This window comes from Kogia breviceps, chromosome 12 (genome assembly GCF_026419965.1).
Source record: "Kogia breviceps isolate mKogBre1 chromosome 12, mKogBre1 haplotype 1, whole genome shotgun sequence".
Lineage (NCBI taxonomy): Eukaryota > Metazoa > Chordata > Mammalia > Artiodactyla > Physeteridae > Kogia > Kogia breviceps.
The window spans coordinates 97,299,319-97,327,142 of NC_081321.1; the positions used below are offsets into that span (position 1 = coordinate 97,299,319).

General features: G+C 61.6%; 1 protein-coding gene across 5 annotated transcripts in view; it reads right to left on the reverse strand.

Moving 5' to 3' along the window:
• Positions 1-27,824, reverse strand: part of SCUBE1 (signal peptide, CUB domain and EGF like domain containing 1) — a 120,900-nt gene that overhangs the window by 12,888 nt on the left and 80,188 nt on the right. For all 5 annotated transcript variants that reach the window (XM_067010357.1, XM_067010356.1, XM_059080916.2 and 2 more), the window contains 9 exons: positions 21,644-21,760; positions 14,734-14,856; positions 12,167-12,283; positions 10,592-10,714; positions 4,675-4,794; positions 4,209-4,313; positions 3,120-3,236; positions 2,207-2,344; positions 765-968 (listed from right to left, as the gene is read on the reverse strand). In XM_067010357.1, coding sequence (XP_066866458.1) covers positions 765-968; positions 2,207-2,344; positions 3,120-3,236; positions 4,209-4,313; positions 4,675-4,794; positions 10,592-10,714; positions 12,167-12,283; positions 14,734-14,856; positions 21,644-21,760 — 1,164 coding nt within the window. The remainder of the gene's footprint in view (positions 1-764; positions 969-2,206; positions 2,345-3,119; positions 3,237-4,208; positions 4,314-4,674; positions 4,795-10,591; positions 10,715-12,166; positions 12,284-14,733; positions 14,857-21,643; positions 21,761-27,824) is intronic.

The window sequence follows — 27,824 nt, forward strand, 5'->3', positions numbered from 1 at the left end:
ATGCCGCCCTCCACTTGGCCTTCCCGCGGCAGACGGCGAATGAGGCTGCTTCCGGCTCAGCGCGGGCCGGTGCTTCCCGGCGCGCCCAGGGCAGCGCCGGGGCCAGCAAGCCCTCATCTGGACTGTGGACGTGCTCACCCGGTGGCTGCCTGCCTTCTCTCCCGCGTAACCGTCAACCCCACTAGAACTAGGACTCAGTCAAGTTCACCTCTGAGCCACCAGGGGCTGTCTCTAAACCCGTCCCCTCTCGATGGGGGCCGGTCAGGTCCCCAGCCTTGTTCACTGGACCCGGCTGCCCTGCCCACGGCCCCTGCGGTGGCCTGGCCTTCCCTGCTCCTTGCAGCACTGCCCCCGCCCCGCCGGGGGCCACTCAGCCTCCCGGGCACCTTCACCCTGCTCCTCCTCTGCCCTCGGCTCCCACGTGCCTCCGCTGGGAAGGCTTCTCGAGCCCCACGGACTGGCCCCATGCTCCTCACACGCCTCGGCCGGGGCCTTGCTGGCCTGTGCTCTCCCTGTCTCGCCCCTCCTCAGGGCCGCGGGCAGGGTCACACGTATACTCGGTCCCGGCACCAGGGGAGCGCTCTTTAATGACAGCCGTCATGTCTAAGTGCTATGGCACTTCTCCCCGGCAGGCCGCCCTGTCTCCCTGTCCCTGCCCGACGTGTCTGTCTCCCGTGGGCTCTTTACCTGGGCCCACACGGAAGGAAGGACAGAGAAGGTAGGTCTGCACGGCGACACGGGAGTGGCTGAGGGCAGGGACTCACCGCATTTGCCGTCCTGCAGCACCTGGCCTGTGCCACACGTCCCCTGGCCCTCCGTGGTCTTGGCCGCCCGCTGGGCCACCTCGTACTCAGTGCCTGCGACCCGGACGGAGAAGTGCTGCCGGCTGACGGACTTGCGCAGAGTCTTGACGGCGGCTTGCAGGCTCTGCTCCACTCGCCTCCGCACGCACTCGGCCTCGCAGGTGTCTGCAGGGGCGGCCGAGACCCGAGCTCGCGACCCCCCGCCCCGCCGCCGCGAGCCGTCTCTCCACCAGGCTGCCCTGCCAGGAGCCGCGCCGGGCCGCGCCTCTGCTCAGAGCCTTTCCCGCAGCGGCCCCCGGGCCGAGGCGCCCTTGCTGCGAATGTCTGACAGCAGGAGACGGAGGCTCCAGGGGACCGAGGCTCCGAGAGGTATGAGCTGCTCCAGGGCCCCGCAGCAGATCTGAGTAGAAGCCCGGCCTCTGCCACTGCAACACGTCCCCTGCCCAGGGCACAGCTCACTCATGGGGGCCCCGCCTGCTGCTCAAACACCCTTGAGGCTGCCACTGCATCCCAGACAACATCCGCCTCTGCCGCCTTGAATCCCAGGCCCCTCGTGGTCCAGCCCCCGCCCGCCTCGCTAGCTCTAACCCCCGGCATCGGGCACTCACCGAGAACTCTGCCTTCCGGCCGCCCTGCCCTCCTCACTGCTTCCGGAACACACCCTGCTCTCTCTGACCTCTGGGCCTTTGCCTGTGCCGTTCGCTCTGCCTGAACGCCATCCCTGCCACCAGTTCCACTTGGTGCACTTTGTTTTCAAGTCCCGACTCAAATGGCACCTCTCTGGGGGGAGATTCCGGGCCCCTCTCTAGGGGAGGGCCCTCGGCGCTGTGCCCTGTTCGTTCTCACGCGCCCGCCGTCCGGCGTCTCCCTTGGCTGGCCGTGCCGCCAGTGTGGGGACAAGGGTCTGTCCCCTCTTTCCACAGCGTCCAGGGCCAGGCACACACAGCACACACTTGCTGACAGATCTCTGCTCCTCTGTCCCAACTCAACTCTCATTTACAGCCCAGAGGGAACGGCTGGTATGAAACACGAGCCAGCATCCCACAAGGCCCCTGCTGGAACCTGGGAAAGGCAGGTCCTTGGCTCAACGGTCCCGGGGAGGCTGCAGGCACGGGCCCTTCCAGGCCCCGGTGAGGGCGTGGAGCTGTGGGGAGAGGCCTGTGGCTGTCAGTGCAGGACCCAGCCCTGATCCTCTCGCGGCCCCGGGCCTCTCTTCCACCCTGGGCTGGGCAGCTGCTCTGAGGGCCGGGCCCTGAGCCCTGCCAGTTCCCCCGCTTGGCGGGCCGGCCTCCACCTCCGGTAGCCGTGGCTCGGTTGGGAGGCTGGCTTCACGCCCAGCGGACCTCCCACTCCACTGTCCTCGCTGAGGCCCTCAGCGCCGCATGAGGGGGCTCCTCACCCACCTGAGGCCTCGTCCATCTCTGTCTCCACCTCGAACTCTGCTGTGATGTGGGTCACCTCCTTGGACGGGGACTTCTGGCCACGGCGCCTCTTCTTGGAGGAGTCGCACTTGAGGGTCACAAAGGTCACGTGGCAGTTTTCTGGACAAGGAAGGGGCCGCTGTGGCAAAGGTGGCACCGGGCGGGGAGCACGGTCCTTCCTCACCCTGCACACAGACTGCTGTGTGGCCAGGCTCCCGCCCTGCCTAAGAGTCCGTACGCAGACGGGGAAACTGAGGCTGGAGAAGGCCAGGTCTCAGGAGGGGCCGGGGGTGCTGAGCCAGGCCCTGCACCCAGCCCCCCGCGAGGCCATCACACCGCCGCACGTGAGGCAGTTCGTGCCTCTGCCTTAGCAAAGCTGTGCAGCTCCGGCTCAGGGCCGCTCGGCCCAGGTTAGGCCTGCCGCGTGCCACGCTTTGTCGGATTTGAGGAGGAACCCTAAGGTGTTCGGGAAGCTTCGTGGAAACAGAGCTGGCATGCTTTCCTCCTGGTCCTTTTCCCCAGCCTGGAACACCCTTCTGGACCACCCTCATCCTAGAGAGAGCCGCTGAGTGGGCCCGAGCTTCCTCCCGTTTGGACACGACCAGGCTGCGCAGAAGGCCCTTGCTCTGGGGGAGCTCGTTTAACCCTGAGTGAGGCGGGCCGATGGACCCCAGGGATGCTTCTCCACTCAAATGCTGGCTTTCTTCCCCAGGGACACCACCACTGTCTCTGGTCCGCCAGGCATGGCTCCTGGGGCTCAGGGTCCACGGTGGTGAGGACAAAGAGAGGCCCCTACCCCCGGAAACCCAGTCCCGCTGGACCCCGGGCTCCCGGCCCCCAGGCCTGGGGACCTCCCCCCGCCCCCGTGTGGGTGGTGCCGGGGCGGCCCACTCACCCAGCAGCAGCTGCCTCAGGGCCTCCTTTGCCGGCTCCCGGCTTCGGGGCCGGAGGTGGCACTTGGCATCTCGAATCTTGAACCGGGCCTTCTGCCTGATGAGGGTGGCAGGGGCACCTGGGGAAAGTCCAAACCCCCCCAGGTGGCGGCCTCTCCCTTGGGCAGGGAGGTGGTGGGGCCCGGGGCTGCGGACGGAGTGCCTGAGCGTGAGGGGGCTGCCAGGGAGACAAACCCACTGGGAGCCGTGGGTGGGGACCTCTGCCACCTTGTTTCTCTCCCTGCAGAAGGCGCAAGGGTGGACGGTGGGGTCATGCTCGCCCCAGGGGCCATCCAACCGGAGGTCAGTAGAGGAGGAAGGGTAAGCCTCCCGCCTTCTCGCCCATCACCAGAGCTACTTTATGTGGCTGGTGCTTTCAGGGAAAGGGGCAGCAGGGATGAGAGAGGGAGGCAAGGAAGGGAAGGGGATTTGAAATGATACAGATGCCAGAGCCGCTGATTCCTTCCACGAGCAAAGCAGGCCCTTGGACCAAAGAATCCTATAGTCACAGAAGCTTAGGATTACATCGTGTATGTATTAAGCATATCATTGAATCCAGCATCCTGAACGGGAGAGGCTGCTGAAGCACCACCTCCTGCTGGCAGGGGATCTGGCTGTGTCCCAGAGTGCATGGGGGTGTGCGTGCCTCCAGTATTCCTGGGGGTGGGGGGTGGGCTCCCAGGGGAGCTCTGACTCTGGGAGTTTTTAGAACCTTGTGGCTGCAGCAGATGTGACTCCCTTCACTGAAATGGAATCTGAGATTCATAGACCCATAGCACTTCAGGGTCACTAAACCACTCCGGAACTGTGGCCCAGAGCCGGAAGGGCCCTTCCACGGTCCACTGCCCTTGGGCTGGGACTCAGCTTACAGCCTGCTTGCTTCTGGGTCCTGGCCCTGCTCTTAGCTCCCTGGCACCCCGAGCCATACCGGGCAGGCCCCAGGCCAGGAGGCCTTCCCTGGGCCATGCCCCTCTGTCTCCCCCTGGCCTGGTGCTGGACGGAAAGTCAAGGGGTCCCGCAGGTGCGTGCGGCGTGGACAGGCCAGGAACTACCTGAGCAGCTGGGCCTGGTGCTGGAGCCGGTGCTGTTGCGTTTCGGTAGCATCTTGCCCTGGAGGCCCGGGACACCGCAGCTCAGGCTGTAGCTGTCGTCCGAGTCTGTAGAGAGGCCAGGGCTGAGGCGGGTCTGGGTGCCCCCCCTTCCAGCACCCGCACATCCTGGGGGCCTCGGAGGGGTCACCAGATGCGATGAAGGTCAGGACTGACCCTCACGTCAGTCCGTTTCTGCAACACGACTACAGGCTAAGTGGCTGGGCAGGAATGCGTCCGCTGCACTTTTGAGAAGGACGCTGCGGCCCCCACAGAACCGGACAGCCGCCCAGGGTCACTCAGTGACCAGGGCTGGGGGTCCTCATCCCTAGGTTGGGCTCCTCTCCTGGAGAACAGCGGGGAGCGGAGGCTGGGCCCCGGGGAAGGGAGCCCCGCCCCCCACCCCATCCCGGGGACGGCCTTGGGTTACCTGGCACGAAGAGTGTGTGGGCCAGGCAGGAAAGAGAGCAGCTCTCCACACCGCCCGCCTTGCTGCAGGACAGCTGGGCCTGGGGTGAGGCCTCGGCCCGAGAAGGGCACTTGCCCGGCTCTGAGGAGAAGGAAGACACAAGAGGGGCTTGAGGGCCCCGGGGTGGCTTTCTGGAGCCGGCAGGGCCCCTTGAGCATGGACCAGCAGGGGCTCCCACCCCACGTCCGTCCCCTGGCCAGACCGTCTTGGTGGGAGGGGGCTGGGAGATGGCAGGGTCCACATCCGTTTGCACGTAGGGGGACGCTGGGCCCAGGGGGCGGGTTGCTCGCTTCTTTCTCCCTCCAAGACCAGCCCTGGCTCTCTGCAAGAAGGTTCACTCCCCCGAGCGCCCCCGATCCAACCAAGGGCGGGGCTGGTTTCTCATGCGGAGTCGCCCCAGGGAGTGAACGCTTTCCAGCAGAGTCTTAAAGGGACACAGTCTAGAAATGAAAACAAACTCACGGCCCTCCAGATAAAACATCTGGCCCCCAAACAAACTCAAGACCCAAAGTCCTCTGTTCCCAAAGAATCAAGAAACGATGAACAAAGATGCCTGCAGAGAATACAAACCAAAAGGGCCGCTGAAGAGCCCGCGTTCTCACTGGTGAAGACACGGAAGGACAGCCATCCGCAACCTTCCAAGGGAGACGTCCGCCCCCCGGCAGTGCCCTGTACTTTCTCTGACTTCCTAGAGGGGGCTGTCAGCAACTACAGACGGACGACACAGCTTCCTCGTGCGCGCCCGGCCCTGCCTGTGCCCGCGCGTCCTCGTGGGCAAGTGGAGGATGCAGATGCGCTGATGCGTCTTTCCCGGAGCCATTTCTCAGGGTTTTTGACAGCGGGCGCCTTCTAGGGGATGAGGCAACACCTCCCTCCAGACAAGCGCAGTCTGGCTTCTGTTCACGACAAAAGCGAGGGGCGAGCTTCCCAAGCTGGGCGTCCTTCAGCCAGGAGGCAAATGCCCCGCCCGCGCATCCTCCTGGGTGGATGGGACCCGGGGGGCTGCTGGCTGTGCTGTGAGTTATGAGGCCCTTGGACTCTGACCCCGGGGGCCCCACAAGTCCTGCTGGCGCCCACGGGACAGGGGCAAGCGAACCTACTGAGCTCGCATGCAGATGAGATCTGACTCTGCTGTGTAAACCATCTATCCCACCACCTTAGGACATCGAAGCCCTCAGAGGAAAGTGTAAAGTCGCCGAAAAAGCAAGAGGGAAGGCAAATCACTGGCAGTAAGGGAAAAAAGGGGAAAAACGTACATTTGCCTTATTGTGAGTGTATCTGGTTGTGAGAGAATATGCAAGAAGATAAGAAGAAGCGAATTTGAAAAGGGTCAGGGATTTGTAAAAGGCTTGAGGGGACATGAACTTGATTTGCTTTGGTTCATTAAAACCACTCAAGTAAAAACCATAATTCAAAAAGAGTCATGTACCACAATATTCATTGCAGCTCTATTTACAATAGCCAGGACATGGAAGCAACCTAAGTGTCCATCGACAGATGAATGGATAAAGAAGATGTGGCACATACATACAATGGAATATTACTCAGCCATAAAAGGAAACGAAACTGAGTTATTTGTAGTGAGGTGGATGGACCTAGAGTCTGTCATACAGAGTGAAGTAAGTCAGAAAGAGAAAAACAAATACCGTATGCTAACGCATATGTATGGAATCTAAAAAAAAAAGGTTCTGAAGAACCTAGGGGCAGGACAGGAATAAAGACGCAGACGTAGAGAATGGACTTGAGGACACGGGGAGGGGGAAGGGTAAGCTGGGACAAAGTGAGAGAGTGGCATGGACATCTATCCACTACCAATGTAAAACAGATAGCTAGTGGGAAGCAGCTGCATAGCACAGGGAGATCAGCTCGGTGCTTTGCGACCACCTAGAGGGGTGGGATAGGGAGGGTGGGAGGGAGGGGATATGGGGATACATGTATATATATAGCTGATTCACTTTGTTATAAAGCAGAAACTAACACACCATTGTAAACTAATTATACTCCAATAAAGATGTTAAAAAAGAAGAAGAAGAAAAACCCACTCAGGTAGTGGGACTTTCTAACAACCCTCAGTTCTTTCCCGAGTTCCAGCCTATAACTGCTCCTTTGGGATCATTATCACAAGACAAGGCTCCCTTCTCTAGGTCAAAGGCCCTGCACATATTGTGGGGAGGGATATCCTCTGCAAATGGAACTGCCAGCTAAAATACACCTACAGGGTTAATGTTAGAAGTCTCAGAAAATTCTCCTACACATGATTCAGATTAAAGCCGATGGGAACCTTAATATACCTCTATTATGTATGATCAAAAAACAGAATCCCTGGGGCAAAGTTTCCACGACATCATCAGCAGAACGATTGGAGGAGAGCCCAGGAAGAGTCCAGACTGAGTCTTCCCTGATTGATAGAAATCTTTTTTTTTTTTTTGATATCAACATGCCAAGGTGAGGCCAGGCTCTCAGGGGACAAACTCAGCAGCACGGGGAGCATCCGTGACCAAGGTCTGTCCTTCCTGCCTCAGAGCAATCACAGCCTTGGATAAAGTAGCTGAAACATCTTCAGATCTTGTACCAGAACCACGTTTAAATCTGAGGGCACCACATGCAATATGATCCCTCCTGTGACCTGAAAACGCCCAGTACTTTCTCTGCTTGTCAGTGAACTAATCATGGTGTCTGGTTCCTTTCTCCTTCTCATACGACCATTGAGCAACTCTCCTACCTCTTCCTCTTTTTTTTTTTTTTTTCCGCACCATGTGGCTTTTGGGATCTTAGTTCCCGGACCAGGGATTGAACCCGGGCCACAGTCATGAAAGTGCCGAGTCCTAACCATTGGACCGCCGGGGAATTCCCTCTCCTACCCCTTCCTGAAGGAGAGACTCATCTCTGTGTGTCTGTACTTCAGAAGTGTTCACATCCAGAACAGATCTTTTGGATGCTCCACACCAAATCTTAACTTAATATTGTTTTGTTGATGGGACTTATCTTAAAAAATGAAGAGATCCTAAAATCCATATGGAAATTCAACGGCAGTTTGAGAATAGCCAGATCAATCTTGAAATATGAAAAACAAAGTAGGAGGACTCACATTTTATGATTTAAGAATGCTATAAAGCTCCAGTGGTGTATAGGTATGAGGACAAACAAATAGATCAATGGGACAGAACTGAGAGTCCAGAGACAAGTCCATACATTTACGGCCAACTGATTTCAAGGGGATGTCAACGTAATTCTATGGGGAAAAAGAATGGTGTTTTTTCAACAAATGATGCTGTGACACTTGAAGAGCCAGCCACATGCAAAAGAATGAAGCTGGACCCCTATCTCACACATATAAAATTAATTCAAAATGGATCAAAGACCTAAATGTAACAGCTAAAAATATACAGCTCTTAGAAGAAAACAGGTGTTATCTTTGGGAACTTAGATTAAGCAATGAACAGTTTCTTAGAAGTGACATAAAAAACACAGGCAACCAAAGGAAAAAAGAGATAAATTGAACTTTACGAAAATTAAAAACTTTCGTGATTTAAAAGACACCATCAGGAAAGTGAAAAGGCAACTCACAGAATGAGAAAAAAAATCTTTGCAAATCTTCTATCTAATAAGGGACTTGTCTCTAAAACATATAAAGAATTCTTACACCTGAATAATAAAGACAAAGAACCCAATCAAAAAAATGGGCAAAGCAGGCTTCCCTGGTGGCGCAGCGGTTGAGAGTCCGCCTGCCGATGCAGGGGACGCGGGTTCGTGCCCCGGTCCGGGAAGATCCCACGTGCCGCGGAGCAGCCGGGCCCGTGAGCCATGGCCGCTGCGCCTGCGCGTCCGGAGCCTGTGCTCCACAACGGGAGGGGCCACGACAGTGAGAGGCCCGCGTACCGCAAAAAAAAAAAAAAAAAAAAAAAAAAAAAGGGCAACGGATCTGAATAGACATTTCTCCTAAGAAGATATGCAAATGGCCAATAAGCACATGAAAAGATACTCAACATCATTAGCCATCAGGGAGTTACAAATAAGAACCACAATGAGATACCGTTCTACACCCAGGCCCCTGCTTTCGTGTCGTCAGACTCCCAGCAAGTGGCTCAGAGACAAAAATGGGATAAAACCTCCCCGACTGACTGTGACCTGATGATCAGACCTCCACCGATGACCCTTCACAGAGGCTGGTTTGGCGGCAGTGGTGAAGATCTGGACAAGCCGTGGTGGCCTCTCCTGCAGCAATGACTGAGGAGGGACCACCAAAAAGGGGACTGGGAATTAAAAAACAAACAAAGAAACGTGTCCTCATGTCCCTAGAGGAAAGCCTGTGCTCCATAGCCCTGGTCACCAGTAAATACCAGACCTCACTTGACCCTAATAGTCAGTGGACACACCTCGGAAAGCCAATCAGCCGATGAGGGCGTGGGCTTGGAAAGTCAGCCAGCCCTGGGCCAGTTCACTCAGCGATCAGGCTCCCGAGGCTGGTGCGAGGCCAGGCTCCCTCAGTGCCCTGCAAAGGCACGCCGCTGAGACCGACGTCACCCGCCTTTAACCAGCACAACTCCCCACGGGCTCTTCCCCCAAACTCTAGGCAAAACCAGCGGCTTGCTTTGCTCAACGAGACTGCCTGGGCAGCATAGCAATTCTTACTTAAGTAAGCAATAAATTCAGCTGTCTGACCTCGGGTTGCTAAGTGATGGTATCCATTCTCTGATACTTTCATTCATTCATTCAACAAATCCTTCACTGAGTGTCTATGGCTGCCGGGCCCGTTCTAGGTGCTGGGGACACGGCAGTGAACCAGACAGGTGAAGAATACCTGCTCGGGTGTGCAGAGTGTGTGTTCAGCGAGGACAGACCGACAACACCCCGCAGCAGCCCGTGGCTGCGATGGGGCGAGAAGAGCACGGGAGAGCCGAGAGGCGGGGGGTGCGCAGAGCGGGGCCGGCTGTTGCTCCGGATGTGTGGTCAGGAAGCCCCCCCCCACCCCAAGCAGACCCCTGCAGGGAGCGACGAGTCCTCTAGGCTAAGAGAAGAGCCCGAGCGTGGCCATGTCGAGGCCGGGGAGGCTGGCACGGGGTGGGTGGGGACGAGGGTGGAGGGCAAGCAGGCCGGGCTGTAGCAGCCTTTGGGGCATTCCAGGAACCCAGGCTTTGCTTTTTCTGCACGACGAGGACTCCCTGGAGGGCTCTGAGCCGAGAGAGATGAACTCTTAGACCTAGAAGGCTTACTCTCGAGGCCCCGGGGATGCTGGAGCACGGCGGGGCAAGGACCCGAGAGCCGTTCCTGGGACCCAGTAGAGGCCCGGCACACAGCAGGTAGTCAGTACGTGTTTATGGAACCAGTGAATGTGGACCGTCCAGCACTCAGCCGAGCGGTGCCCCAAGGCCCCAGAGCTCAGCAGCAGAGGGAGCAGGAGCCCTGAGCTCTCTAGGAGGCCCGCCCCTCGCCAGGCCAGTGGCCAGTGCACAAAGACCCAGGCGCTCCCCAGTCCAGGCCCCGCTGCTGCTGCACCCCGTGTAACCACCCCTCCCCTCCCACCAGCTTCCTTGGCAGGACATGGGGAGCTGGGGCTACTGAGGCCTCGGCGCTCTGCTGCTTCTAAGTGGCAGCTCCTCCTGAGCCCACAGCTCTGGCTGCCCACGCTGACCCCCGGGTCTCCACCTCCGTGCTCCCCGTGCCACGCCCCCAGGGCCGTTTCTGTGCCTCTGGCTGACACCCAGTGCGCTCTCCCCACTGCACCCCCTCTTCTTCTGTCAGCCCTCATTCCCAGCAGCCGTATCCCAGCAGCAGAGAGCACCTGCCCAGGAGCCCCAGCCATCCAGGCACCAGGGGAGGAGCTGGCACCCAGGCTCTTCTCAGGGGTCCTCGCGATGGCTCGCCCCAGGGCACTCACCCACGCAGTCCTTCCGGTTCCAGTGCAGGCGCCTCCCCGGGGGGCAGACGCATTCGTAGCTGCCCTTGGTGTTGACGCAGCCCCGGTCGCAGCCCCCGTTGTTCACGCTGCACTCGTCCACATCTGGAAGCACAGGTAGGCGTAAGGGCAGGAGGGGGGGGGCTGGACGGTCCAGCCGAGGCCACACCCTTGGGGCTGGCAGGGCAGGACCCACCCAGGACAGGAGGGCCGAGAATCCCCTGACCCTGACCCCAGCCTGATACTGTCACTGGATGCAGACACGTGGTCGCACACGAGCTTGCACGCACACAGGGCTCCCGCAGACACCAACACACATCCCTCCCCCAGGAACCTCAGTGGTTTGCTGAACTTGGGCAGCTGAGCCCAGACTTGGGGGAGGGCAGAGAAATGGCACAAGATGAAGTTGCAGTCAGGTCTCGTGGGGCCGGAATGGCCAGCACCGGCCCCGGGGTCCTGAGGCCTTGTCTCACTGCGGGACTTTGGACGTGCCCTTCCCGGCCAGTTTCCCTCCTGCACAACAGGCACCTGGGCGCGGGAAGTCTCCCCTGAGGCCCCGCCTTCTTTGGGGCCAAAGACCTGTGTGCGGAAGCTGGCGCCCAGGTTTTTGGGAGCCCCTCCAGAAGAATCTGCGGCTCACCCGGCGAGCCACGCCCCTAGCACCAGCTGTACCTGAGGCCACCCAAACTTCACAGCTGCCCAGCAGAGGAAGCGCGGCTACCACCAGGTCAGAGGAAAGGGAGAGACACCAGGGACCTCAGGGCCATTCTTGACACTCCTGCCAGCTTCAACCCCCAAGCCTGTCCCATCATCCGGGGCACCTAAACACATCTAGAACCTTCCCTCTCTCCACATCCCTCCCCGCCCTGCCCAGGCTCCAGTAGCTCTCACTCCCACTCCTGGAGCCGTGTCCCCACTGGTGCCCTGGGTCCCACTCTCCTAAACACGTGGCAGCTGGAGGGACCTCGTTACACGAGCTTGAGCCCGTCACATCCCCGCATGAACCCTCCAATGGCTTCTCATCGCACTGGGAATAAAGCCACAAGTCCCCTGGGGCTCACGAAGCCCCGTGTCCCCTCTGTCTGCATCTCCCACCGTGCGCCCCTTCCCTCATGGGACTCTAGCCCCGCTGGCTGCCTCTCGGCCCCTCTGCCTCAGTGCTTTTGCACACGCTGACCCCTCTGGCACGCTTCCCCCACCGTGACCCAAACGCTCCTGCTTTAGGAGCCCCCTCTTGTCCCCACCCTCTGCCCTTCTCTGTTGTTACCCCCTCCACTGCAATGAGCTGTCTGTGGGCTCCTCTGGGCAGCCACCCTCCCTCCCGGACCGGGGTTCCCCAGAAACTGCTGTCTCCAGGCCCGTGTCCACAGTCTGGCTGAGGCCTGGCACCCAGTGGATGCTCACTGCCCATCCCCCCACCCTCCTGCCTTACCCACCAGTCCCTCCCAGGCCCGTCAGAGTCAAGGTCAAGGTCGGGGTGTGGGGTGCAGTGCAGGTGGCCGTGCGGCCGGGCGCGTGCCTCTGGGGGGAGGTGGCCCTGGCGGGCGAGCTGCAGACCTCCGCAGTGGGTTGTCCCATAGAGTGTGTAGCCGTGGCGGCACAGGCACCGGAAGCTGCCCGGGGAGTTGATGCAGATGTGGTCACAGGTCCGCTCGAAGGAGCACTCGTCGATGTCTGCGTGGCCAGAGGGAGACAAGGTTTGGGGGGAGGTTCAGGGTGTGGTGGATGGCAGGGCCTGCCCCTCGCTCAGTCACTCAACAGACATCTGTGCCCGACAGTCCCGGGGCCCCAGGCTCAGCGCACAGCCGACACACGGCAAACGTCAGACTTCGTGTCCCCGCCCAGTTTTCCATCCTGTCTCCGTTCGCCTCATGTGTCCGGGTGAGAAGCGGCCTCACATCTTTTCTGGAGGTGGGCAGGGCAGAAATATTTTGAGTAGAAGGGATTATTATGAATCTCTGCCGTTTTGATATCTCCCATTCCAGTGTGATCAGGGTAGGTATTTAATCCACACCTGCAGGAAACTAACAGGCTTGCCTGAGGAAGGGGCCGAACTGGGACATGAAGACAGAGCACTCGAATGCCGACCAAAGTGTGTTCCCCCATCACCCCAAGATGTCTCTGGAGAAAATGGGGAAAACAGCACAGACAGAAAGGGGGGTGGGGGGCAGGGAAGATGCTACCCACGAGGAATAACAAAGTAGCCTTGACAGTATGTGAAATTTGATTCTGACCACCCTGGCACCAGGGTGAAAAGGGAACGAGGGAGGCCCACAGAGTGCTTGTTACTGGAAAGGAGGAAATGAACTACGTGTTTGCAGGAGACGAATCCATCCTGGCCGTAACTTCTGAGCAAGATGGCCCCCATGGGACAGTTGATGGAGGTCCTGAGGGCAAGGCAGACATTGACCTGCCTCTCCATGGGCACTGTAGTTGGGGGATGTATTCTCTGAACACATTTGCTCACATGACCACAGATGCACTCATCACATATGTGTTTGTAATAACACTAGCACGAGGAAGGAATCACTGTGGATGCGCAAAGGAAGATGTGATTCCTCCAGGGGGCGGATCTGGGAAGATCTCCCGGCGCTGTGGCAGCTGGGCTAGACCCTGAAGGACGGGGCTAGCCTGGAATGAAGGAATGAGAGTGGGGGAAGGGCACTGCGGGCAAAGGCTGGGAGGTGGCAGCCCTGGATCCTCAGGGATTGTGTGGAGCTCAGGGGGGCTGGGCAGGTGTCTGGGGTCCCCATCCCAAGGGCCCGGAGTGCCTGCTGGAGCTGGGGACCCAGGGGCTGTGCTGGAGCAGGGGTGGGCCAGAGTCCCCAAGGGCCTTGCAGAGCTGAGTCAGCAAGAGGATGGAGGAGACTCGGCCAGAGCTCGGAGCAGTCCTGCCATCGCGTCCTCCGTGGCCGCTGCTGCCCGGCCCTCTCACAGGGCAGCTGGGGATGCAAAGTCAAGGGCCCTCCCTCAGCCCTCCACAGAACGCGGCAAGGCAGATGGAGGAACAAAGTCAAAGTGCAGAGGAGCCTTGATGGGAGCCTGGACAGGTGCCGTGCTCCCAGTGGGCCCCTGCGCCCTGAGAGGAAGACAGGGCCGGGTCGCCCGAGCAGGGAGGCAGAGGCCGAGCCCGGGGAGGGGAAGCGAGGGGCTCAGGTCCCATGCTGAGCCCCGGGACAGGCTGGCCCTGGACCCTCCCTTACCAGCCTCTGCTCTCGCCTTCCTCGGGGCCCTCGGGGCCTCGGGCTGCCCCAGGCCAGCCTCGCAGATGCTGCAACCGCAAGCCAGATGCGGCCCGGTGCAGCCTGTGGCTCCTGGGACCTCGTGGAGACGGAACGGTGGGACGGCAACAGGGTGACAGCGATGGAACTGAGCCAGCCCCCCACCCCCGGCCCCTCCCTCTGCATGGTTCCCCCGAACCCGGCTCCTTCTCAACGGCCTCATCTAGCTCCACAGGGCTCCTTGTGGTTCCTCAAACCCCCTCAGCCCAACAGCGCCACTTCCTGGTTGGGTTTAGCTCCCTGGCTCCTCCTGGAAGGTGCCTATTCATCCGTCAAGCACTTCACCGGTGTCCCCTCCCCCAGAGCCTTCCCTGACCCGACTCTCCACTGCCCATCCTCTGGGCTCCCACTGCATCCGGGGCATCTGCGGGACTTGTCCGGGCTGTGATGCTCGGCTTCTGCCCAGGTCTCCCTTCCCATCACCCCAGCTCCTGGCAGGTGCCCAGGGACCCTGAGGAAGGGCCGCTGGAGCACGCCTGCCATGTGCCACAGCTTCCACCAGGTGGCAGCATCCACCTGGCCTCTGAAGCCAAGACGGTGGCCCGGGAGGCCCCCTCCGGAGGGAGGAGCGGGCTCTGCTACCTACTCGCTGGGCCACCCGGGACACGGGCCGACCCCTCCCTGGGCCTCAGTTCCCGTCTATATCAGGGAGAGGTGGGACTGGATGGCTTCTCAGGGCCCCTACAATCATAAAGGACGGGAAGACAGGAGGGCAAGCGCACGGGCTAGGGACACGAAAACGACCCCCGGCCTCTCAGGCCCGGCCCAGCCGGCGGACAAGCTCCTGGGAGCCTGTGTGTGGCCCGAGAGGCGCGGGACCCCACGAGGACGAGGGCGGCTCACCTTGGCACGTCCGCTCGTCGGTCAGCAGCTTGTACCCCTTGCGGCAGCCGCACTCGAAGCTGCCCACGGTGTCGCGGCAGAAGTGGTCGCAGCCTCCGTTGTTGACCAGGCACTCGTTGATGTCTGCGGGGCCAGGCGGCAGGAGGAGGCGAAGAGAGGGGGCTGGGCCGCGCTGCCCGGCCGCCTCGGGCTCCCGGTTGCGCCCAGGAGGGGGGCTGGCTCACAGCCGTGGGGGTGGGAGGACGGGAGACACCGCTCCCCCCCGCCCCGGGGACTTGGCGAGCTTGGCGTTTGTGCACCGAAGGGAGGGGAACTGGTGTCTGCGGTGCGGGGCCAGACAGCAGGGACCGTGACGCTCCCACGCCGCCCTTTCATCCCCGGGGAGGTGCCAGGGAGGCCGGGGTGCCGGGAGCGGGGGCTGCTTCCCGGCGGCTGTGACTCTGGGCTGGGCGAGCTACTGGAGCCCTGGGGCCTCGGCTCCCTGTCTGTTAAAGTAGGGATCAGCGGCGCCCCTGCTTGGAAGGACACCACGAGGATGAAATGGAATAACATCCCTAAGGCGCCGGCGCCCAGTCAGCGCCCAAACAGCTCTTTACAAAGTGGGTTTATTGCTCCTGCTTTACTGACGGGGAGACCGAGGCCGGGGAGGTAACTGGCTCCGGGTGCTGCGGCTGGTGGCGGAAGCGGGCGTTCCTGGGCCGCCTCCCTTGCCAGCCTGGCTCCCCCCGCTCCCCCTTCCCCATGCCTGTCGGTGAGTCTGAGCTGTTTCTTCACTCAGCGTGTCACGAGTTGCGGCTGCACCCTGAAGGCCCCCCAGCGCGACCCCCCCCCCCAAGCATCCCTGCCGGCTGGCCTCGGCTTGCACACCTCTAGCGATGGGAGCTTCTTCCCTCACGAGCTCCCCCCGACCCCCTACGAGCTCCCTCCCACCCTCCTTGCCCGGCTCCCCTGGGCTTGCTCCCGGGCTCCGGGTCCCTCTGGTAGACTGAGTTGTCAGAGACCCTGTCACTGAGGCACCTCTTCTCGCTCCGAAGTTCCTCTTGGGCTCCGGCCCCCGGGCCCCCCATGCTGCTCATTGCCCTGGCCCCCAAGACCCAGCCCAGCAATTGGAAACAGAAGTAGGAGATGACGTCCAGGCAGGTGTCCCCGCCCTGATTGGAGGAGGGCACCCAAGGAAGCGGTGAAAGAGGCATCCCCCAGCCCCCCGGCAGAGAGAGAGGACTTTCTGTGCTGGTCACTGGCCACATCTTAACAGAGCTGCTGACTTGGACTCCAGCACCTGCTGAGCCTGGCCCGAGTGTGAGGCCTGGACACCCCCGGCCCATGTAACTGGCACCGCCAGTTGTCAAGGTCAGTCTGTCCCCATTTCCCCGAGCCCCGCGGAGGAGACTTGGTCCTATTCCAGAGACCCCAGCCTCTCACCACGCTGCTCCTAGCTCTTTTCCTCAGACCGAACAGGCTGGACTTGACACCTGCTGAAAAGTCCTATGGCAGCACCCCCACAGAATGCTCCTCACCCCAGAACAAACCCCCAAACATCAGGAGAAGGGCGGGGGCGTTAAAGAGAGCAAGGCTGAGACCCCTGGGCGGGCAACTCTCGGAGCCTTTGCGGGGGGAACGGGCACAGCAAGTCGGGCAGGGACAGACCCAGAGCTGCTTTCCTGTGGAGGCCCGGGGGTGGGGGCTGGGCTCTGGGGAACACAGGACACCCCCTTGCCCTCGGCCAGCCTCCCCGAGGTACCTCTGCCCCAAGGACCCGTTCTGTCTGTGTATGCCGGCGATTTTGGCGCCGGGAAGATGGGAAGGGCGGGGAACCCGAGGTGGCCCCACTAAGGGAGGCCGCTAGGGTGTGTGTGACCCTGGCTCCGCTGCTCACAGGCTGGGCCTTCACCTCTCTGCACACAGGAGGTGTTCTACGTGTGCACCAAAATGATGGCTAAAAACAGAGACCGCTCAGCACTGGGAACTCTGCACGCGCTCCGAAGCCTGTGTTTCGGGAACAAAGCGGCCTAAGGATGACCCCACGCCCCAGAGGAAGTAGCAGGACCCTCTGGGGGTCACGGCACCTGCTGGGCATCACCCCGCGCTGGCGACCAGGCCAAGCACTTCCTGGCAAGGTCTCGTGTGATGGTCAAAACAACCCGAGGCCAGATCTCCCACTTGCCAGGGGCGGTCACAGCTCCACGCAGGAGGCCGACTTGAGCCCAGCCCCAGGGGTCTCCAAAGACGGCCCCGCCAGTGCAGCACGCTGGCCCTGCGGCCTTCAGAGGAAGCAGACCTCAAGTGCAGCGAGGGCCTGTCCAGGCCAGGGGCTGGGGCTCTCCATCGCCCCCTCCCCTGGGGGTTACAGGAAGACAGGGGAGATTCTGGCTAAAAGCCTCTGACAGGAGAACGGAGGGCCCTCTGGGCTCTGTGACCCTGGGCAGGGCAAGGCACCTCTCTGAGCCTCGGGCTCCCCACCTGCAAACTGAGCTGCTAGCAGGTACCTCTCCGGCATCATTCACTACGACCGAATGTGCAGATGGGGCTTGCCTCCTTGGGAATGCCTCAGGCCTTCTGGAGCCCCCTAATCCCATCCCCTACCCCATCTGGGCCTGTCGGCTCAGGGGCTGTCACAGCAAGTAGACAGGAGGTGCGAGGCGTTGCTTGCTTGAGGCCCAGCCTGGTGTAGCGGTCTGCCTGGGGGCGAGAGTGGGGGACGCCCCGTCCCAGGCTCTAGCCTCAGCTGTAGTGAGGGGGCAGTGGGCTCGCACGGCCCCTCGGCCTTCATTCCGATGAGCCTCTGCCCCCTCTCCACCTCCCACCCCTCCAAGAACCCCCTCCTTCTCTACTGTGCTCCCACCGGGCCCCGCCAGCGGCCAGCAGTCCCCTACCTGGTTACAGAGGCTCACGGTCTCCCCTCCGTAGCCTGGCCCGGCCCGGCGGCCCTGCCCTCCTCTTCTCTGCGCGCTTGGATCCTGCCCGGGCAGCCCTCACCCCACCCTGCCCGGGGAACAAGCACCCCCTTGGGAAGCCTTCCCTGACGTTCTCTCCAGAGTTAGCTGCTCCCATGTCATGGGACCTGCCCTCGGGGGGATGACAGACGGGGCGTCTGGCTCCCACCTGGAGCCCCAGGGCCCAGCATGAGGCCCGCACAGAAGGATGGGGCACTGAACGAATGGATGAATGGATGAGGGAATAAGTGAGCTGGGGGGCCGAGAGAAGAGGCCAGTGGGGCACTCGATGCGTCACCCGATGTCTCACCATCAGTGCGCGTTGGGAGGAAAGGCGAGGGGTGCGCTACAGGAACACGCAGTAGGCCGATTGTTCCTGCCCCCCCGTGCCCACCCCGCTGAGGGGGCACAGCCTGGCAACGCAGGGGCCACGTGGATGAGGGTTTTGGGTGGAGCACAGGGAGGGCCTGTGGGAGTGGCTGGCATCGCCCTTGGGCAGCCTAGTGGGGAGGGCAAGCTGCTGGGCTGGGCTGGCCAGGCAGGGGGCAGGTGAGGGAAGGGGGCAAACAGGTGGGCTTGGGGGCGGTTCTCCCAGACTGTTCTGGCACGTGCTGGGCGGAGGGGCTGGTGTCCCTGAGGAAATCCAGGCTCCGGCTCAGGAAGTTGAGGCCCCAGACCTCCCTCCTCTCAGAAGGACCAATTAGCAAGGTGCCCGCTTCCCAATATCAAGCAGGACAGCGCCAAACAGGGAGCCTTGAGACTGGACTGTCCACACTCTTTTTTTTTTTTGGTGGTATGCGGGCCTCTCACTGTCGTGGCCTCTCCCTTTGCGGAGCACAGGCTCCGGACGCACAGGCTCAGCGGCCGCGGCTCACGGGCCCAGCCGCTCCGCGGCACGTGGGATCTTCCCGGACCGGGGCACGAACCCGTGTCCCCTGCATCGGCAGGCGGATTCTCAACCACTGCGTCACCAGGGAAGCCCTGTCCACACTCTTGAGACAAAGCAAGGGCATGGGGCAAATCCTGCAGAGCCCCCCACAGCCCTGATGTTTTAGGGCAGGCCTCCACCTGCCCACGTGATCCCCGTCCGTCCTAGGTTTCCAGCTCTGGATTTTCCGAGACCTCCAGCCATTGGTCTTGCTTAGCAGTGACCTTCCGGCTTCCAGAAAACACTGAACCTTTGATATCCTCCTCTGGGCCCTGCCAAGACCAGGGCGTGCACGCTGACCGAGGAGCCAGAACCCCAGGGCCAGGGCCTCAGGCCTCGGTTTGTCGGGGATCCCCAGCTGGCTTGCTCCCCGCACCGAGCCCCAGCACCCTGCCCTGTACCCCTCCAGCCAGGCCCCGGGAAACTCAGACTGTAAGCCCAAGGCTCTTAAACACCAAACCCTGGGGTCTCGAGGTCAACATTTGGTTTCCAGGGTTCCCTGATTTGAAGACGCTGTGATGTTCATACTATGTAGTTCTGGACTAGTCCCACGATCCTCAAATTCTAATATGTATACCAACCTCCAGACTGCTCTTCTCCACCTCCACTGCCACTCCTGGCCCAAACCATTGTCACCTCGAGCCTGTTCTTCCAGACCCTGCCTAGAAACCCACCCCAACAGTGACTGTCTCCAAACGAAAGCCTGGCCTGCACCCCCCTGCCCAAGAGTGTCTGGGGCCTGGCCGAGGCTCTCAGCATGAAGAGCCAACCCCTTCTCCTGGACCTCCCCTGAACCTCCCCCAGATCTGGGCACACTGGCTGCTTTGGGTGCTGGAACGCCAGGCGTCTGCACAGCAGTCATGTTGCCTGGATTAGAGCCTCTTCCTCCATCCTCCCCGCTCTCCCTACCCCCTGCCCAGACTTTAAAAATTAAAGTCTGTCTTCTTTACTCAATAGAAGATCCCTGGGCACAAGGAATTTCTGTTTCATTCACTGGTCTCCCCTGCACTTGCACACAGGAGGAGCCCAGAAAACCCATCTGGTGCATGCGTGAACGAGAGGACTTCCTGACTCCAGGGCAGTGGCGGTGAGGAGGGCTGGCTAACGGCAAACGAGCAGCTCTGGGTAAAGGGCCCAGTTGTTTCAACACAGGAAACATGGTCGGAGGCTCAGACTGGCGGGCCTGGGGCTGTGTGGACAGCTCCCTTCAACACCTCCCCCTACCCCAGACTCAAGGCGGGGTGAGGATGGATGCCCCTCTCTCCAGCAAGGATGGGTAGCAGTCAGCGTCCCCTTAGGTGCTCCTTGTGGGCCATGGGACTGCTGAGGCCCCTTTCCAGCCCGGACAGGTCAGCTCCCAGAGGCGAGCTCCTGGCCTCCAGTCCGGAATTAAGCCCTGCCCTGCCCCTCTGGTCCTGCGTCAGCGCTGTGCCTTGGATGGGGTGTGGGTGGCCCGATTCTACCCTCTTTATTTTTTTTTTCCCGGTACGCGGGCCTCTCACTGTTGTGGCCTCTCCCGCTGCGGAGCACAGGCTCTGGACATGCAGGCTCAGCGGCCATGGCTCACGGGCCCAGCCGCTCCGCGGCACGTGGGATCTTCCCGGACCGGGGCACGAACGCGTGTCCCCTGCGTCGGCAGGCGGACTCTCAACCACTGCGCCACCAGGGAAGCCCTCTACCTTCTTCTGTCCTGGCTCCAAGGGCAACTGGCTGGGCCTGCTGTGACATCGCTGGCCTATGAGGATGGCTGGGTCTGTGGTGGACCCTGGCCAGCCCTCCTGGCATTAAGCCCAGGTGGCGAGGCCTCAGAGAGCCCCCGCCCACCCGGAACACACCTCGCTCTAAGTGGGCTGAGCGGAGGCTACAGAAGGGCTTTATTTTCAAATAAATAGGTGGAAGAATGGTTATTTCTGTCAATAATCACTAGGTTCTTCCCAGCAGAGCGGCTGGGGAGGAGAAGTCATACGCTGTCTATTTTTACAGGCTTCAAAAGCCCATCTCAGACTATTTAAAATCACCCTGAGCCTCTGCTGTCAATCTTCTCACCCATTGGGCTTTGGAAGTTCTAGCTCCTCTGCCTTTCCATGCTGGCCTCCGGGCCTGCCCACTTCCTGGCAGGGTAATGGGAGGAGGGCAGCCGGCCTTGGCAGGGATCTGAGGGCTGGTCTGGGGAGTGCTGAGGGGCTGCACCTCACTCCTCGCAAGAGCTGAGTCCCGGCCCAAGGCCCGCAGCTCCGGGGGTTCCATAACACCCCAGGTCTTTGTCTGGGCTGGTGCCCCTGTGCTGCAGGGCTGGCCCCTTCGGTCCTAGGGCTCAGCCAGCTCTGGCTTCCCAGCCCCTTTGCTTCCTGTTTCCTGAGGGGTCCCCAACACGGCTGAGCCCCCGCAGGCCCTCAGGAACCTCGGAGCGAGCCGGGGAACAGTGGGCAGAGAAAGCTCACCCTTCTCTGGCTTCCAGCAGCCGCAGACCGGCCCATTCCTGACCTTCCCAATCCCTATTCCTAAGTTTGCATCCTCAGTCCTTCGGTTGAGATCCCCCCCGCACACCTTCTCTCTTCCAGTGACGAGGACACACAGTGTCCTCAGTTTTCTAACGCCGACAAGAAGACCATCCTGGCTTGGTCCGAGCCCTGTGCCCTGCTTCCCCCAGCTCTGCAACACGCACCCCTGCTAAGGTGCGCGAACACAGGAACCGGCCTCGCCCTGCCCCCCCGGGAGGCCGCAAGGAACCTCTGCCGGCCTGGGAAGCCCGAAGTAAAGGTACCCCGTTTGTTCAAGCCAGGGTGAAGCCACATTCTTTGATATCAGAGCCCCGCTTGAACCTGTCAATATACGGTGGAACCGGGGTCCCCTTGAGCCTTGCTGGGGAGCGCTGGTGCCGACTTCCCCCCCTCTTCTCAGCTTCTCCAACAGAAACGCACGTGACAGCTGCCCACCCTCGCCCCTGAAGCCACGTGTGGTCGCACACCCGGCCCAAGTGTGCCGCCCCGCTCCTGCCCTGCCTGCACCACCCGCCCGGGGCCTGGCGAGGGAGGTGGAGGGCACTGACCTTTGCACGTCTTCCCATCCGGCTGCAGCGTGAACCCAACCGGGCAGCTGCATCGCACGCCGGTGGCCGTGTCCTTGCACGTCCGGTCGCAGCCTCCGTTATTTACTGCACACGTCTCTGAGGAGGCAAAGAGAAAAAGGCACTTCTCAGCCTCCTTGGACAGAAGCCACCGCCTTTCCCCACCTGTGGGGGGGAGCTCCTGAGACAGGAGACCTGAGTTCAAAATTCTGGCTCTGGGAACTTCCCTGGCGGTCCAGTGGTTAAGACTCCACGCTTCCAACGCAAGGGGTGCGGGTTCGATCCCTGGTTGGTGAACTAAGATCCCACATACTGCGTGGTGTGGCCCCAAATAAATAAATAAATGCATGTTTCCAGTGTCAATTCTGGCTCTGATACACTCTAGCTGTGGGGCCTCTGTGAACCTCAGGCTGCCCATCTGTAAAATGGGAGAGTGACACTGTTTTCCCTCTGATTATGATGGATGGGAAAACTGCTTGCAAACCGCAGGGAGCGGTGCCACCAGGGCCAGTGCTGAGATCGGCCGGGCTGGCATTTAACCGTCCAGGGACAGATTCCTAAACCCTTGCCTTGCCTGGACTTGGACTCCAAACCCAGACTGGCAGTTACTGGAGCTCCCAAACTTGTCTCAGCGTGGAATGGCTCGTGGACCTGGCCGTGGAGTTGCAAGGGGAAGTTCCCAGAGCCCGCACACCATCCATCACCTTGATGAGGCTCTCAGCCCAACATCTGTTCTCGTCGAACGATAAGCCAAAGGCGTCTGTTTTTTGTCCACTTGAAGCTAGTCTAGTGCTTTTTTTTTTTTTTTTTTCTCTTGCAAATTCAAAGGGCTGGAGTGGCTGGGGCCTAACTAAGGTCGCTGAGTTCGTCGTGCGGTGAGAGTGATCCTCCCCAGGCCCGGAGAGGGGCTGGCAGAGCCGGGTCACCGGGGCACGTGGAGAAGCCTAGTTCCCGGGGCCTCTGAGCCTTTCAACCTGGGTTTCTTCCTGAGCATCTGGCGTGCTTTGATGTTGTGGGAACCTCCCTCTCCCCTTTGCTGCTAGGAAGGGAAGCGCCAAGGGCCCCCACCTCTTATAACCTGAAATCCCCTGCCTGTCTACCGCGGCTGCCCCTGGCTGCCTGGCCCCCGCGGGTCTCTCCCCAGAACTTTCCCCCTACCCCGTTTATTCTGTCTGTCCTTCTGTGGTATCTGCATTCCTGCAGGCTGCATTCCGTTTTCTCCAGGAGGAGTTTGGGATGAACACAGGAGTGATGACTAAATAGCCCCAGTTGCCAGGAGCCTCTGCTGCTAATGTCTTTCCTTTGAACTTCAACTTGTAGGGGGTGGGCGGAGCAGGGAGAGGAGGAAACCGGGCTTTCCCTCTGTGTGTGTGTGATTCTCAGTCTCCCCGCCCCTGCCTCTTCCCAGGCTTTCAGCGTGTCTCCCCGTACTCTAGCCCTCCAGCTTCTTTCTGTCTGCCTGCTGTGGGGCACGTTGCCCAGTGGCTGGGAGGCCTCCTGCCCGCTCATGGCTCAAGGTCAGCGCGGAGACCTCCACGAGGAGCCTCCAGACGCAGAAAGGAGGCCCCGCCCTCCGTGTGCGCATGCGGGCTGGCCTCGACCGTGCGCGCGGGCCGCGCTCTGACCCGCACACGCCTGCGCAGGCCCTCTCGTCTCCCCCGCCGCCCGTCTACTGGGGCAGTGGAGGTGGGGAGGCCAGGGTGCGACTCTGGCTCTGTCACTCGCTGAGTGACCCAGCCAGTCCGCCCCTCGGGGCTCGACCTCAGCACCTACACCTGGCAGGTGAGGACGGCAAGCCTTCCCTCCCAGGGCTGAGGGGAGGATCAAAGAAACCCCACACTCAACAGCGTCTGGCCCAGGGCCCAGCCTGGAGTAGCTGCTCAACGAATGTTAGCTTCCTACCCTGAGGTCACAACCAGAGAGGGAAATCCTGCCTCCTGCCCTCAACTCCGGAGCCAAGGTGCCCCCATGTGCCTTTCCAGCCTTTTATGTGGGAGAGCCCCTCTCTGGAGGGGGGCGGGGGCAGAGAGCCTGCCTGTTTTCCAGGTTCAGGTAGTTAAGGCACAGGCCTTGGAGAGGCAGGGGGCGGGCAGCAGAGGGTGCCAAGAGCTTGGGCTGGGGTGCAGCTGGGTGGCCTTGGCGACGGCGGGATGACCACCGGGCCTCTCCGTGGTGGTGGAGGTGGGACGTGGCGTGGGCACTGGGGCTTGTGTCCCTGAGAAATGGACCCGGCCAACCAGGCTCCAGGGGGCTTGCGGGCCCTTCCCGTCTCTGGAGGCCCTGACGGGACTCGGGATCTTGGGCCTCCCGAGCGACCCGGGCCCTGGAGACCCACTGGCCGCGCCTGCCCTCTGGGTAGGAGGAGGAGGCCGAGCTGGGGCTGGCGTCAAGCCTGGATGGTCACCCGCTCTCTGCGCCCTCAGGGCAGGTCTCTCCCCTGTACCGAGCACCCCTTCAGTCTCCTGTGTTACCCTAGACAATGGTTGGTACAAGAGGCTCTTTGGGCTCCCCTGGGCGCTGACCAGCCCATCCCACAGGCCTCGCTGCACTAGGCTCCCCCACGCTCCCAGCAGCTCTGTGGACGGCTCCTGCGCCCTCGCCTCCCACGTGCAGAACTGGTGCTGAACGCTGGACATCGGCACAGAGCAGCGGGGCTGGTGGGAGCCAGTGGGTGTACTCCAACCCACCGGCAGGCTCAGATCTCCATCCCAGCCAGTCCCAGCCCGGGCCCGCACAGCCAAGCGCGTACTCGGCTCTCCGGCTCCCGCCCAGCGCTCCCCGTCTCCAAGAACGCTACTCCACCTGCCCCAAGGGTGTGTCCTAGGAGGCGCCTTCCCCCACCCTGCCTGGGGCCCAGGGCCTGGTCTTGCCACGTCCTTAACATAGGATCCTGGGCCAGTTCTCACTGCTGCCGTTCTGGGCCAGGCCCGCAGTGTCCACCGATGTGACCTGCACAGGCTCCCCAGCGGTCCCTGTCCTCCAGACCGCTGCCTCACTCTGGGCAGCCAGTACCTTCCGGCTCACGTGGTAACGCTAAGAGCCAACCTTCACCCTGGGCCTCCTCTGCCAGGCCCTGTCCCGGGAGGGGGGGGGGGTGAGCGGAGCAAAAGCCACCGGCCATCAGCCTGTCCTGCACCCCCTCTATGGTGCACGTGGCTCGTTTCTGCCGTGCCCACCTCGGCTGTATTGTTCTGAGGTTAGTACGTCTGCGCCGTAAAGTAGGAGACGTGTGGAAAAGGTGACAGCAAAGTCTAGCCGGTCCTTAGGGCTAAGATGGGGGCTGGGGACTGATGTCTACAACACAGAGCAGGCTGGCCTGGGTGGGACTGAGAGCTTCGTCCCCAGGCGTTTCCAAGCAGAGGCTCCTGGGTGCTACCGAGGGAGGCTCCTTGCCTGGGTCACTCCCCACTGGCCCCGTCTCCAAATGCCTCAAAGAACAGCTTCACCTCTCTGTCCCCAAGACCAGAGGCCACCCAGGCCTGCTACTAAGCCACTGCTGCTCAGGTTCAGACACCAGACAGTCCTGTCCTCTTCCTTGACCACTGGATCACCCCAAATGCAAACGGCAAACGTGAGCGAGGCTGCAGCGGAGGCGGTCTCTTCCGGGTCTCACCCAGCTCCCACCCTCTCCCAAGGGCCAGAGGAGCTGCGGCCTGAGGGCAGATTTGGTCCTGCAGGCCTGCCCCGTGAGGCCACGCCTCACCCAGAGGCGCACGCTGCCAGGGGAAGCTGGAGTCTAGGTGAGGGGGGCAAAGCCAAACCCCAGAGTGCCGTTCCAGGGATCTGAAGACTTTCTTTTCGGACCCTGTGAATCCTCTGGTCTCTCCCTGTACCTGCCTCTCCAAGAGGTCTCTCCTCTCCACCTGGAGAAACAAGCGGAAGGACACCTCCCAGGGCGCAGCCCTGTGCAGCTGACAATGCACCTTCTCCTCCCCTAACCTCCACGGGCCTCACAGAGCCCCAGGGGCAGGGCCCTTTGCAGGTGGAGAAACTGAGGCTCAGAGAAGTAAAGGACCTTTTCTAGGCAGGATTAGCTACATGATTTGTGGGACCCAGTGTGAAATAAAAATGAAGGGTCCTTGTTCAAAAATTGTTAAGAATTCTCCGACAGACAGTTCTCTGACACAGACAGCTGTGTTAGACCCTTCTCCCCAGAACACCCACCAACAGCTGCTGACACTCTCCGAGCTCTCAGCGCCAGCCCTGGGCAAAGTGCGGAGAGACAGGCCCGTCACCAGCCCCCCCTGCCCTGGAGGGAGTGCGGTGCGCTGCGGGGGTACAGCAGGATGGCGTGGAGCTGGGCCAGCCACTCACCTCCCTGCGCCTCAGTTTCCTCGTTCGAAAATGCTGAATGGCACCCTTGCAGGTCCTGGGAACACTGAATATGTCCAGGCACACAAACACTTAGCCCCACGGCTGCTCAACAGAGGGGAAGCCTCGTCCCCGATTCCTGATGGCTGCCCCAGGGACACAGGACAGGGGGAAGCACAGGCGAGATGACAGCCTGGCGCTGAGGAAGGCAGGGCCCAGCCCCCGTGCGCAGACCTCCCTGCTTCCGGGCGGGGCCTTCAGCACCGGTGTGTGCCCCCCACGCCTCCTCCCCTGTGACTTCTTGGGGCCAGGGCCGGGGGCAGGGCGGAGCTAAGCTGGCCCTTGGGGTCTGCATCTGCCCGCGCTGTCCACCGTTCCAGTCCGGGAGCTGGGCGGGCCTCCTGGAGGGGTCCGGATTCTGGGCACCCGGCTGGCCTCTGAGAGGCGCTTATTCACCCTCCTCGTTCTCCAGGTCCCCTTTCTGACCGCATCCGCCCACCTACGGCCTGACCAGGGTCAGGCAGGCCGCGGGCTTCCCGCCTCGCTGCCTGGGCCTCGCCACCTCGAGGCTGTACTCCTCGCTGGCGGTAAAATGCTAACGGCCAGGAGAAGAACGGGACGTGACGGAGCACGTGGCGCGTGCCGCACGCACGGCCAGGTGCCGCGTGCCGAGGGTTTCACCGGCCTGCTTCGGAGTAGGGGCTACAGCCCTCTTTCTGCAGCAGAGCCCGCCGAGCCTCAGCGACGTGAGGGCGGTGATGGGGGCGCAGAGCCCAGGTCCGGCTCCCGAGCCTGGGCCAGGAGCACAAAGTAGGAAGAGGAGCCACTGTCAGCGCACCTCCCATCAAACGTGCCTGCTCCGAGGGCAGCCGCACAGTTCTTAGAAGAAAGGCACCGCCCGGCTGAGCCACCCCAAACCGCCCCAACTTCCTTGGGACAGACCAGGAAATCCCGCCGCGGAAAGCCCTGAGCTCCGGCGACACGCTGGTCAATAGTCAGCGGCCGCCACCTGGCCGGCCCTGGGCTGGAGCCAGCTAGCGACGCCCGCACGGAGGCAGGCGCGGGCTTGAGGGGCAGGCGCCACCCAGGCGGGTGGGACGCGAACCAGCGGGCAGGGCTACCGAGGCGCTTGCTCATTGCCCTCCGGGGCTCCTCTGAAAACTGTACTGAGCGCAAAAGAGGGGCCTTGGCCGCTTTGGGGCACCTTCCATTCGTGGCTCTGGTGGACAATCAGTTATTACCGCTCCAGGGTCCTCCTGAGTGTGGCCGGGCAGGGGGCCCACGCTGACCGGCGAAAACGTCAGGAAGTGGGCATGCGGGGGGGGCGGCGATCGGGCAGCCAGGGCCGCTGAGGTCACACCCCTGAAGGGACTGGGGACCCACGTGGGCCACATCCCGAAGGAAAGAGTTAAAGCAGGGCAGAGAGGGGACCGGCGGACGGGGTGGGGCGGCTGTGGGGGACACGGCCTCGTCGATGAGGTTCAGGCCCGGAAGGAGCGCGCAGGGCTCAGGCGTGCCCCGGCCCACGCCTCCCGGTAGGTGCGCTCTGAGCCCGCTGTCCCCACAGCTGCAGGGACCCCTTCCACCTGCAGTCCCACCTCCCAGAAGCCGCCCTCAGGGTCTCGGGGAGGGCGCGCCCACACCCACCACTCCCGGACCCTGCGCTTGCCCCACTCTCCTCCCTGGGGGCTGGGAGAGTGGCGTTCAGCAGGGTCCTGCGTGTCAGCTGCCCGTGGAGGTGAAGGCTCCCACGGCTTTCACGCTCGATGAGATGAGCCTACAGACCGGCTAGAATCAGACCCCAATTTTGTCTGAGGCCCAGATGGAGGGGAAAGCTCTAAGGCCTCAGGCT